The 12,049-nt window shown below is 40.5% G+C and overlaps 1 protein-coding gene across 4 annotated transcripts in view; it reads left to right on the forward strand.

The window, feature by feature from the left end:
• Nucleotides 1-10,166: 10,166 nt before the first annotated feature.
• The window catches only part of LOC117529764 (probable global transcription activator SNF2L2), a 33,232-nt gene continuing 31,349 nt past the window's right edge, over nt 10,167-12,049 (forward strand). Inside the window, exons 1-2 of one of the 4 annotated variants that reach the window (XM_034192620.1) lie at nt 10,172-10,186; nt 10,275-10,374. In XM_034192620.1, the coding sequence (XP_034048511.1) occupies nt 10,285-10,374 (90 nt within the window). In that variant the 5' untranslated portion in view covers nt 10,172-10,186; nt 10,275-10,284. Of the gene's footprint in view, nt 10,375-12,049 lie in introns of all 4 variants that reach the window. The other 3 variants (XM_034192621.1, XM_034192618.1, XM_034192619.1) reach the window with 3 other exon arrangements.

Raw genomic sequence — 12,049 nt, forward strand, 5'->3', positions numbered from 1 at the left:
ACTGTTTGTCCTCTTTGTTCGAGACTAATATATATAATATGTCTGAAATTCAGTTTGCGTTTATTAAATTCCATGCAGATTAAACGTAGCAGACATGGATTATATGTTATAATTGTTTTATCAAGTTTTCAGGGTATCATGCAGCAGTCTCTCATTAACGTGACGAAAAGCATAAAAAAAAATTACATTTTGTAGAATAATATTCATTTAAAATTGTCATCATGTGGATTCTCTATGTTGTTTTGACGGCAGAGACTCTCTGGCGCGCAAGGGATTATGGGATACATGAAAACCCTGGATAAACAGGAATATTAAGAAAAACCGACCAACAATTTTAATCTTTAAAGTGAGTACATTTTTACTTTAAGAGGAAATAAAAATACTTGTTTGCCTACAGTTTGCCTTGTACCCACTGCCACGAACGCTGTCAAGGCAGGGGTTCGACTCTTCCCACTCATGTCTGTACATTTGTAAAAATTTTTACTTCTTTGGATGTGGCGGAGTTTCGGGTGTGGACATGCCAGGCAACCCGTGACAGGACCAAAAAGGTGGGCACACGGAGATGCAAACGTGAAAGTCTGAGGTCTATCCACTGTACCTCGCTTTGGGTCCTTGCTACAGGACCCAACGCGAGGTACAGAGATGACATTGGCAGCCCTTAACATTTCCTGTGTTTTATTTTGTTCATTATTCAGTTTTGATGAGCGCGTGTGGGACATTTAGGAAAATACGGAACAATTTGCGTCCTGTATTGAATCAATATAGGATGTAACGATTAATTGTCAAATAAAGGACAATTCTGTATTTTAATGGAAGGGTGGCAATCCTAAACGTTACACTAGTACTGCACGGCATATCCAGGCAATGGTTACACTGTATAATTTTGGCCGACGGTAGAGATTTGGACTCCACCGACTGTGATAATGCCCGTAGAGTTTTCGATCCAGGAAAACCCCCCTTCTGTGTGAAACACAGCGGGGGGGGGTGTTCTAAGCTGAGGAGTGACTCTCACTGAGACGAGAGTGTTAATGTGAGGTTGTGAGATGCCTGAATGTCTTCCACACTTCACAGTTTTGTCACTGATTTTTGCAAAGCTGTTGTTTATTTATTTCTGTGGACACTCTGTGGCGACCTGAATCAAACCTTTGAGAAAGTGCTGCATTAAATAACGCAAGGATTTTTTTAACCGGATTAGAAAAGCAAAATCAGCCAGGTAACAACGATTTACCCAGACTGACTTCAAATATAAGTAAATTGAGTTTTGTTTTGTTTTTTTGTTTTTTGTGGTTTCATGTTTAGTTTTGCAAATGAGGAAATGACTGTCCTGAAAACAGTTCATGTATTCAGAGCGGGTGTGCCATCTAATGTTCAAGAGATGAGACTTCCGCCACTGACCCAACAATAAATAAATAAATTGATTTCTTTCACCAAAACATCAAATCTAGGCTTGCATTTTCTGTTCAGTTATTTTTATCAATTTACCTTTGCTGAGGGACCCATTCGGAAACACATTATAGTTGTTACACTTAAGTTTATATCGTGATGTACACCGTTACCATGAACAGATTCAGTTTATATCGTGATATGAATTTCAGGTCATATCGCCCAGCCCTACGTTACACCACCTGTGGTCACAGTGTAATGTCCAGAATGAGCATGATATCACACATCCATTGTCAGTCCACCTCATGTGTCAGAGGATCGATCTGTAACCTCATGTTAACATGGCTGTTAGACCCCATTCAGACAGCTGCAATGCACACGAGCGTCACAGAGACGTGCTGGCTCAATGTGACACACGGTGTATTAGCGCACATAATGACTGCGTGCCACAGACTTTGCACATTACAATATTTCCTTTGCGCGCCTCGAACAGGATGCACGGGGTTTCCGGCTCATTGGGGGCACAATTGGGATGTGCCAACACTATCAGACTGCTCCGAATGCTGGTGGGTTGTGATTTTGTATGTCAGTTCGAGTGCCATTCGAGAAAGCAGTCACAGCAATATGACTGCTGTATGAATATTCCCAGTTCAAATACAGCACAACAGTACTGTGCCTGTTCTCTACATTCGTGTTGGCTGTGCAAATTTGACGTATTTTCCTAAGTACCACATGAATGCTGTCTAAGGAATTCTAATGCAGCTTGAATGCAGTTCGACTGCAGGTCGAATTGCACGAATGACGTTTGAATGTCCATTCGATGTGCAGGGTTCAAATTCATGCAAGTTCAAGGTGCCTTAATTAAGTCTGAGTCATCTGCATAGCTGTGGTACTATATCATATAGTCTTGTAGCATTTGACCAAAAGAAAGCATATATAGGTTAAACAGGAGTGGCTCAATTATCAAACCCTGGGGGACACCACAGGTCTCTGGAATTTTCTTGCAGGTATGAGCCAAATAATTTTAGAATTGAAAGATTTGTATGAAAGCCATTAATAACCTTTTTTTTTTTTTTTTTTTAGCAGTTTCAGTGCTATGCCAGAAACCTGGCCAAAGTTTGTGTAGAAAACTATTTAAGCGCAACAAGCCAAGCCATTTTCACCATTGAAAGGTAGGTTTGAACTCGGCCTCTCATGACATTGCTTCTAGCTTGTTCTGTGACTTTGATTTGTGCAACGAGATGTGACGCTTCTGCGTGCCTCCTTTTTCCCTGATGTTCTTTCCTCAGTACTGACGGCGACAGCAACATTATGTTACAGAGCAAATAATTAAATAAATAACCCAAGCCTGTTTTACATAAAACTGAATTCCAGCTTTGACTATTCTGTCAATGTTTTAGCTCACATTCAAGGTAACCTTTTCCCCAATCTGTTTGTTGTATTGACTATTTCTCTGGCATTTTGATGTTTGAGAAAACCAGGAGTGAGACGGATCTTGATATTAAATTTGGAATAGTAACTCAATTCTGCATTAGCCCTGCAACTAAGAGAGCATCATTAAATTTTACATAAGAACATTGATGGTGGACGAATGTGAGAAAAGGAATAAATTATAAAACAAAAAGCTCACATGAGAAGATGAAGCCCAGTTTCTTGAAGTGTGAAATCAAATGCAAATCTAATATTGATTTCTTTATGTCCTAGTTATTGCTCATTGCCTCAGACCAGATCATAAAAAAGACCTTTGGTCATATTTTGAACATGTTATAATGTCTAAAATGTGTGTCCCTGTTATTTTGAGGAAAGCTTATAAAATTATTATTCTGTAGCCCTCAGCGTGTGGCCCATTACTGACGGCGGGTCTTTGTGTGACTGTGGAATCATTTTCCAGATACAGCTGTAAAATAATATACACGGTCCACCATCAAAATTTGTTGTTGCTATGGTAACCGAGCAGTTTTGTGCAAGTGATTCTTAAGAACATTACTGAAACAATATGTCTATTTCACAGAGAACAGCCGATCCAGTAACATCAGCTTCAGTGATTACAAAGAAAATCCACTCGTTTGTGTACAACTTATTACATGTTCAACTTTAAAATAATAGCTGGTATTGTGTGGGGTTAACATGGTTCTAATATGCAGATTAGAACATGTACACGACACTGTGATAAGACACGACAGTCTGTGTGGCTGCTTCATGTCTGTGTAACTTTGTGGTTGTGTTGTGTTCACAATCCTGTAGGTTGGTAATCTTATGGGTTGAAAATAACCATGTCATCTTCCTCAGGCTGAAAGGGGACACGCAGTGAGTAATAATTCATGTGTGGCATTTTTCTCTTCGTTTAAAACTACCCGTTACACCCATCCAGACACAACATCCACTCACGCATTTCTTCATCTTCAGCTTCACATTTACTTTTGAACCATTATTCACGTGTCGTTCATCGTTTTTAATCACTTAATCCCCTAGTTGCTCCCGGTGTGTAGCGAGCGCCTCGTATGGCAGCACCCTGACGTCGGGGTGAATGTGAGGCATTATTGTAAAGCGCTTTGAGCGTCTGAAGCAGATGGAAAAGTGCTATATAAATGCAGTCCATTTACTTAGTTGGGACCAGTTTGTGACCTCATAATGTTCTAATCAACACTTTCCAGTCATGTGCCAGTGTCAGTTGGTTAAAAACCCACTGGAATGCAACGCGCCAGCACTTAACGTACATTATAGACTTGTAATATATGCTGTGAATCACAATAATTGTATCATGAAGCCTGTATCAAATCTTTTTTTTTTCTAAATGAGTATCATGATGGGCACCACAGTGACTCAGTGGTTAGCACTGTTGCCTCACAGCAAGAAGGTTATGGGTTTGATTCCTACCTGTGGCCTCTCTGTGTGGAGTTTGCGTGCTCACCCCGTGTTGGTGTGGGTTTTCTCCGGGTGTTCCAGTTTCCTCCCACATCCAAAGACACACAGGTTAGATGGACTGAAAATGTTAAATTGTCCATAGGTGTGTGTGCAGGTGTGAATGTGTTTGTTTGTCTATATGTGACAGACTGCTGTCCTATCCATGATGTACCTCACCTCACACTCTCTGACTGCTGGGATAGGCTCCACCCCCATAACCATTAACTGGAATGTGTGGTTGAAGATGAGTGAGTGAGTATCATCAGAAGAAATAACAAAAGAATCATAAATTATTTATAATACATAAATAAGGAACATAACATCGAGGAGTACATTTTATACTTCAGAATAATTTGTATCGAGATATGTAACTAATTTGTGATAGGTGTACTGGGATATCTATCATATCATCAGTCTGCCTGTATAATGTATCACAAAGTTTTGTTCAACAAATTACAATATTTCTCAGCCTACCTATCACGCCAGAGTATTAGTTACAGCTATACAAAAAAGTGTTACGAAGAGGAGAAACACATTTCACATCCATCTATAAGTTGCATTTATTTTTGAAACGTGGTACTACTCTGCTTCAGGCAATAAGAAGCAAATTAATTTAATCAATGCAATATACACAAACTCACAGACTACGAGGTCTATTAGAAAAGTATCAGACCTTATTATTTTTTTCAAAAACGATATGGATTTGAATCATGTGTGATTACATCAGACATACTTGAACCCTCGTGGGCATACGAGAGTTTTTTCACGCCTGTCGGTTACGTCATTCGCCTGTGGGCAGTCTTTGAGTGAGGAGTCGTCCACCCTCTCGTCGATTTTTTTCATTGTTTAGGAATGGCTCAGAGACTGCTGCTTTGTTTCATCAAAAATTTTTCAAAACTGTAAGGCACAACTGAGTGGACACCATTTGATAAATTCAGCTGGTTTTCGGTAAAAATTTTAACGGCTGATGAGAGATTTTGGTCTGGTAGTGTCGCTTTAAGGACGGCCCACGGCGCCTGACTGTGATCTGCGCTTCGAGGCGGCAGCGTCTCGCCGTTTCAAGTTGAATACTTCCACATTTCAGGCTCTGTTGACCCAGTAAGTCGTCAGAGAACAGAGAACTTTCAGAAGAAGTCGGCATGAGGAGTTTATTCGGACATTCCATTGTTAACAGACATTTTGTAATGAAAGAACGTGCGGGCAGAGTCGCATGTCGGGCCGGACCCGACCGCGGGGGGTCGCGACAGGAAAAATACCTCCGTTGGAAACCTTAACGGGCAAGTTGGAACATGCCCAAGCTGTTAAACAATTTCTCAGTTACTCACTTGTTGAAAGCCATCAAAAGCCGCCTGAATTTTACAAATGGTTTTCAACACGGAGGTGTTTTTCCTGTCATGGTGCAGATTCGCCGAGTCGTCACGGAAACGACTCGGCAAATTTGCGCGCACGTCTTTCATTAAAAAATGTCCTTAAACAGTGGAATGTCCGCATAAAGTCCTCATGCCGGCCTCTTCTGAATCTTCTCTGTTCTCTCACAACGTCCTGGGTGAATTAAGCCTTAAATTAGGATTAGGGAAGTCCTTGCACCGACAGAAACACCCCATAATCTCTCATCAGCCGTTAAACTTTTCACCGAAAACCAGTTTAATTTCTCGAATAGTATCCACTTGGATATTCCTCACAGATCCAGAAAAAATTTTGATAAAGCAATGCGCGCCATCTGGAGCAGCGTGTGAAACAAAGGAATTCAGCCGAGAGGGCAGGACCACATCTCACTCAAGGCCTGCCTACAGGGAAATTACGTCACCGACACGCGTGAAAAAACTCACGCATACGCACGAGGGTTCAAGCATGATTGGTGGAATCGCACGTCATTCAAATCCATATAGTTAAAAAATAAAAGGGTCGGTTTATTGTCTAATAGACCTCGTACTGTACGAGGTGCAAAAAAAATCAAGAGTAAATAGCTTTGTGTCACCATTGCACAGACAAAGCTGTGTGCATGTTTTAACTCCTACATTTTTAAAATACTGAAGTTAGCCTTACCTTAGTCTAGCCATCCTCGTTATGGTTCTGGCTGTCACACAAGATGTAAACATATTGAGGGCTGAGGAGTAGTAGTAGTTATTCCCTCTCTTTATTCAAGAGTGGCCATTCAGTTTGACAGCATAATTTATTCATTTCACTCGTTCTCCAATAAATAACCAGTGTACTCCTCATCTGCAACTTCATCTTGTTTTATAGTGACTGTAATCTTGCATTCCATCACCTTCTGTTCCAGAGTGTGGATCAGATAGTACCTCATTCAGATCAGTATACAGGAGCAGCTTGTGATGTGTCATAGACTGTGCCATTTTTGTTGCCATAGTCAATAATGCAATACTTTTTGACATATAAGCCACTTTGTAAGTCATAGGACCAGTCAAACAAGTAAAAAAAAAGGTGTATTATAGTCCAAAAAAAATAGTACACAGTGTTAAAGAAAATCTGGTTAAACTTTGTAAATAAACTGCAATTTTATAGCCCATTTTCATCTCATGCAGGCACAGTGATGAGCAACTTTAACTGCCATAGGGACTGTAGTGAGTTTCAGCTCAGGGACTGAATCTAGGATCCTCTGGGCACAAACTCGGAAGTGCATTTATTAAATTCTAAAAATACTAGACTGTACCCAGTTTGAAATTTAAAAAAGAACTAGAACAGTGAACAGACCAGATGTGGATGCATAATATTCAACTCAAAATCGGAAATAGGTAACAAAAGAAATTCAAGCTTAACCCTCTGAGGTCCTGGGTATAATTGACTGCTTTTGACTACTTTTGGTTTTACCATTTATATTTTACCTTAATTGTACCACCCCTTCTACCAAATACTCGTATATCCCAAATTTTAGTGATGTTATTAAATGTAAGACCTTTTCACTGGTTTTGAAAAAAGTTAATTAGCAAAAACACCATATTGCATAATTTAAAACAATAACAACAATTTTCTAGAACATCCTGCTTTTTATATCAGCCATAATATAAGACCATATCATCATTTTATGACAAGTAGCCTTAAAATGTGGTGTTTCTCTGTAACACACACATTAAATTTCAATATGTCCCTATATATACGTAAATCTACAATAAAGTCAAATATCTTTAATATCCCAGTCCCACTGTTTTCACCAAATTTTGTTAAACTTGATTCATTAGTTGTTTTTTCAAGTAATTTATATAGTATCCCACAAAGATATAAATAAGCAAGCGCAATCTGAGATTTCTAACGTCCAGCAAGTGTTGATAGGGACTCAAAATAAAAGATACGTGATCAAACTAAAAGATATGTGATTCACATTGTGACCTGGACTTTACCTGGACCCAGATTCCACAACACAATGCAATAGTTGCATACTGATCTAGAATGGACCGACTGATCAAGATGTTGCAATCTGATATTTAATTCACAAGCTGAAACAAAATAGTGTCTTCCTGATTTTGGTTTTACATCGTGATGTCGTATCCGTGAAGTGGTTTTGATGTAATCCTTAAAAGTCTACAAAGTGAAATCCTGATCCAGATCACCTCCAGAATTTAATGGAGTCTTCCAAGACCTAATGTCTATCTGTGGTGCAAATTTGGTGAAAATCTGCAACATAGGGGTTTTTGTTGTTGTTGTTGATATATTTATTTATTTTTTGATGTAATCCTTCAAAGCCTATATAAAGTGAAATCTTGATCCAGATCTGGATCATGATCTGGATCACCTCCAAAATTTAATGGAGTCTTCCATGTCCTAATATCTATCTGTGGTGAAAATTTTGTCAAAATGCAGTAGTTTTGACGTAATCCTGCTAGCAGACAGACAGATAAATAAATAAACGCTGATGATTTGATGACATCCTTGGCAGACGTAACACATGGACAAATAATGTTATTCTTTATCTGTTGCAGCAGCAAAGACTGTCAGTTGAGCTGCACTAAAAAAGCCACTAATGATGGGAAAGTGGACACAACTCATACAGGTCAGCTCTGGAAACATGCATAGATTCAGCAGGTCAACGCATCCACCGCATGACTGACTGTCTTTGAGTCCTGGATGGCAACCACCCAGGCAGACATCTCGTGCATTTGCACCTCTTCAAAGTAAACATGCATCTGGCACAGCCAGGTGACACGTGGACGTCCTATTGGCCCTTTCCAGCTACAGGGGTCCTCAACACTAATGCACCTGTGCATTGGCTCATGCTCAGGGAAAAGCACCACATGGTCATAGTCTCAAAGGTGACATTCCCTCACAGTGCACGTAGTGCGGCTCACATCCTAAGTAACTGTTTGTTTGACCCAAAGTAGCCAAGGATTCTCAGGAGAGATCCAACAGGTTACAAATCACCGTTTTCTCATATCAGCGTTTCTTATGATAGCATACGAAAAGTTAAGAGCAGTATTTCTGCCTTTCCTGCATTTCACATTCACTGTCCAGAAATGTGTGCTTAGGTTACAATAACAGTAATAAAAATATAAAATGCATTTCTGCCTTTTACTAATCAGAGAATCCAGTGATGTCATCACATATGTGGGATTTGTATGAATTTGCATTATTTTCATGTTTTACTTCAATTTTTTGTGAGGATTACCCGACAAAAGATAATCATCACCTTATGCCACTGATTTATTTCCCCCTTTATTTATTTATAAGGATTTTTCTAGTTGCTCCACTGCAGGATTCTTAAAACGAAAAAAAAAAAAAAAAAAACAAAAAAAAAAAACAGATGGCGTAATAATCACTGAATTATGAATTAACATGTTTTGTGAGTTAGTTCACTATATATATATATATATATATATATATATATATATATATATATATATATATATATATATATATATATCACATTTTTGAAGTGGTAGCAGCTGTCACTCAGCCAGTAGACTTGTCATAGAAATAAAAGGTTCAGTCCCTGATTGTGGAAGTGTCCTTGAGCTGAATATCCCAAACTACTCAACAGTCTCTCACAAACATGGTATAAGATTTCAAGAAATGTTTTCTTTTTATTTCTTACAGCAATTTTGTGATTTTTTTTTTTTTTTTTAATGGTGCCTAAAACGTCTGGAGTGTCCTCTGAGTTTTTATGCTCTAACAATCGGGCATTATAGCAAACTATTTAAAAAAAAAAAAAAATCCCCTACAAAGCTGCTCTGGATCTAATGTGCATCATGATTTGTTTCTGGTGCCAAAGCTCCAGGAAGTTCCAGTCCAGCAACTTAGATCCTGCAGCTGCCAACTTTCTACATTAAAAAAAAAATTTAAAAAGCCATATTTTTTCATGAAGCTTAAGAAAATGCAAATATGTGTGTTGTTGTGTCTGCGTCCTGCTTTCCAGCTGCATTTCCTCGCGAGGAGAAAAAAACACCCTAATTGACTGACAGAAACCAGATGTGTGGAAGCAAAAATCTACCCTCCCCCCCCCCCCCCCCGCTTTTTTTTTTTCTTACTAAAACTTTACAATCCAGTGGTGCAGCCGTGCATTGCCTTGCAGTTCTGACACATTTGTAACTGTAATTTGAGCCCGTGAGACACATTTGTGCATTGATCTGACTAATGGCCTGCAGGGACAGAAAGATGCATGATGATCACCATCCTTTAGATGCTGCAATAGATTGTTTTTTTGTTTTTTTTAAATCCCTGCATCTTTCAACCCAAAATATGACAAGCCTTCTTTGAATGCAATGGGAGGAGTGGACCCGACAACTTGAACAACAGGATAGGAAAGGGGGAGAAGGAGGAAAGAAAAAAAGAAAAGAAAGGGGGGAGTCTGGCAACAGTTGATATTAAAACCATGCAGAGTCAGAGGAGCTCGGGGCCTTCCAGAGTCGGGGGGAAGACTTGGGAGAGCTGCGCACTGGAGATGGGATCGGCACTTGTAGTTTTTGTCCCCAGCCCGTTGATTTGTACATGAAAACATCGCGCTTTTATTCTCCCCCCTTCTGGGCTCCGCTTCTGAGTGATCAGCTGATGAAGAGACTCGCAGCTCGCCGCTATGCTGGTTTGCTAATTCTTTCCCCCACAGCTGCAGCCGATCGGCAGCCTGCAGAGCGCGTTCAGGTAAATATCCTCCGCACCGCTTCTCCTCTCAGGCACGGGACCGAGCCGGGCCACGGCGGCACGGCGGGGGTGGATGAAAGGTGCGTGTGTGTGTGTGTGTGTGTGTGTGTGTGTGTGTGTGTGTGTGTGTGTGTGTGTGTGTGTGTGTGTGTGTGCATGCGCCAGGGAATGGGAGCGAGTGGCAGATCTGTGCGTGCAGGGAGAAAGTGAGTGTGTGTTGTTGGATCGGTTGAGGGGGGATCTTTGCCAGATTCGTCGGGGAAGAGGCGCAGACATGGACAGCATCAGCTGCGCGCACGCGCTGACACCCTCGCACACGCACGCTCGATCAGGCAGCTTGCGCGTCTTTTGATGATTACCCCCCACCATCATCACCACCACCACCACCAGTCAGGACTGCAACACCCCCCAGCCTCCCCTCCCCTTCCCAGACAAACTCGTGGGTCTCGAGCATGATTTCTTTTGTCGCCGCTCCGCTGCTGTTTTTTTTTTTCTTTCTTTCTTTCGCCTCCAACTCAATTATCGCACACGTTTTTTTTTTTTATGTTTGCAACTGCAGGCGAGCGTTTTGCATTCGTAGCTGCTGCATTTGCCTTCATGAATATCACGCACGCTCCGTTCGGTTCTCTTGAAGCTGCATGTGCATGCAAAACTAGCGTGCATGTTTTGTCCTTGACGTCCCCCCCCCCCCCCATTTCCGAGTGCATGCATGTGCCTGTTTGATTGATGCATCAATATTCTATTCAGATTGAAGAGAGATAACGCTGTTTTTGCCCCCCCCACCTCCTTTTTTAAATTAATCCAGTCGAGCTGCTGCTGCGTGCATGTTTGTGGCCTCTAATTGCCTTTGTGGAAAACACAATGATGGCAGCAGATATATATATATATATTAATTAGAGAAAAAAAAAACAAATCAATGAAATGGGTGACAATAAAGCTGCATCAAGCCGAACACCACATTCACATGGAGACAATCACGGAGACAAATTTAAGGCAAGCATAAAGCTGCAGACTGTGTCATAGTATTAACCTATTTTAGTTTTTGTGACATGATGTATTCATTTGTATTTAAATTCCTCCTTTGTGTTATCACACATTATTGGTGCAAAAAAAGTGTGTTTTTCCTTACCACTGTTGTTCTGGGGGTTGGTAAGGTTGGACCTTATGTGTGAACCGCCTTGAGGCAATTCTGTTGTGATTTGGCACTATATAAATGAAAGTAAATTGAAACTGAATAAACAACAACAACTTGATACCCAATGGACCTCGGCTGAAATCAGTGGTAAAAGCGTTGTAGAACATTATGAGCAACTGGGAAAGTTTTAAACATGCTTAAAAATTTATGACGTACGGATAAACAACATTGGGATTGACAAAATGTGAACTGGTGCAGGTAATCTTGTGTCAAAGTAGGTGACAGTGGGCACATGGGCAGGGTGTGATTCACACCAGTTCATGATGGCATCACGAAAACTGAATTAATCTGTCACTTTGTGATAGTGTCACAAAATGCGCCACATTTTCGTGACGGTATCACGAAATGCGGGGTGATGATGCCTGAGGGGAGGGGTGGGGTCTGTGGGGGTTAGGGTTCGAAATAATAAAATGAATACGAGGTCTGTTAGAAAAGTATCCGACCTTATTATTTTTTTCAAAAACCATATGGATTTGAATC

Source organism: Thalassophryne amazonica, chromosome 17 (assembly GCF_902500255.1).
Source record: "Thalassophryne amazonica chromosome 17, fThaAma1.1, whole genome shotgun sequence".
NCBI classification, from domain to species: domain Eukaryota; kingdom Metazoa; phylum Chordata; class Actinopteri; order Batrachoidiformes; family Batrachoididae; genus Thalassophryne; species Thalassophryne amazonica.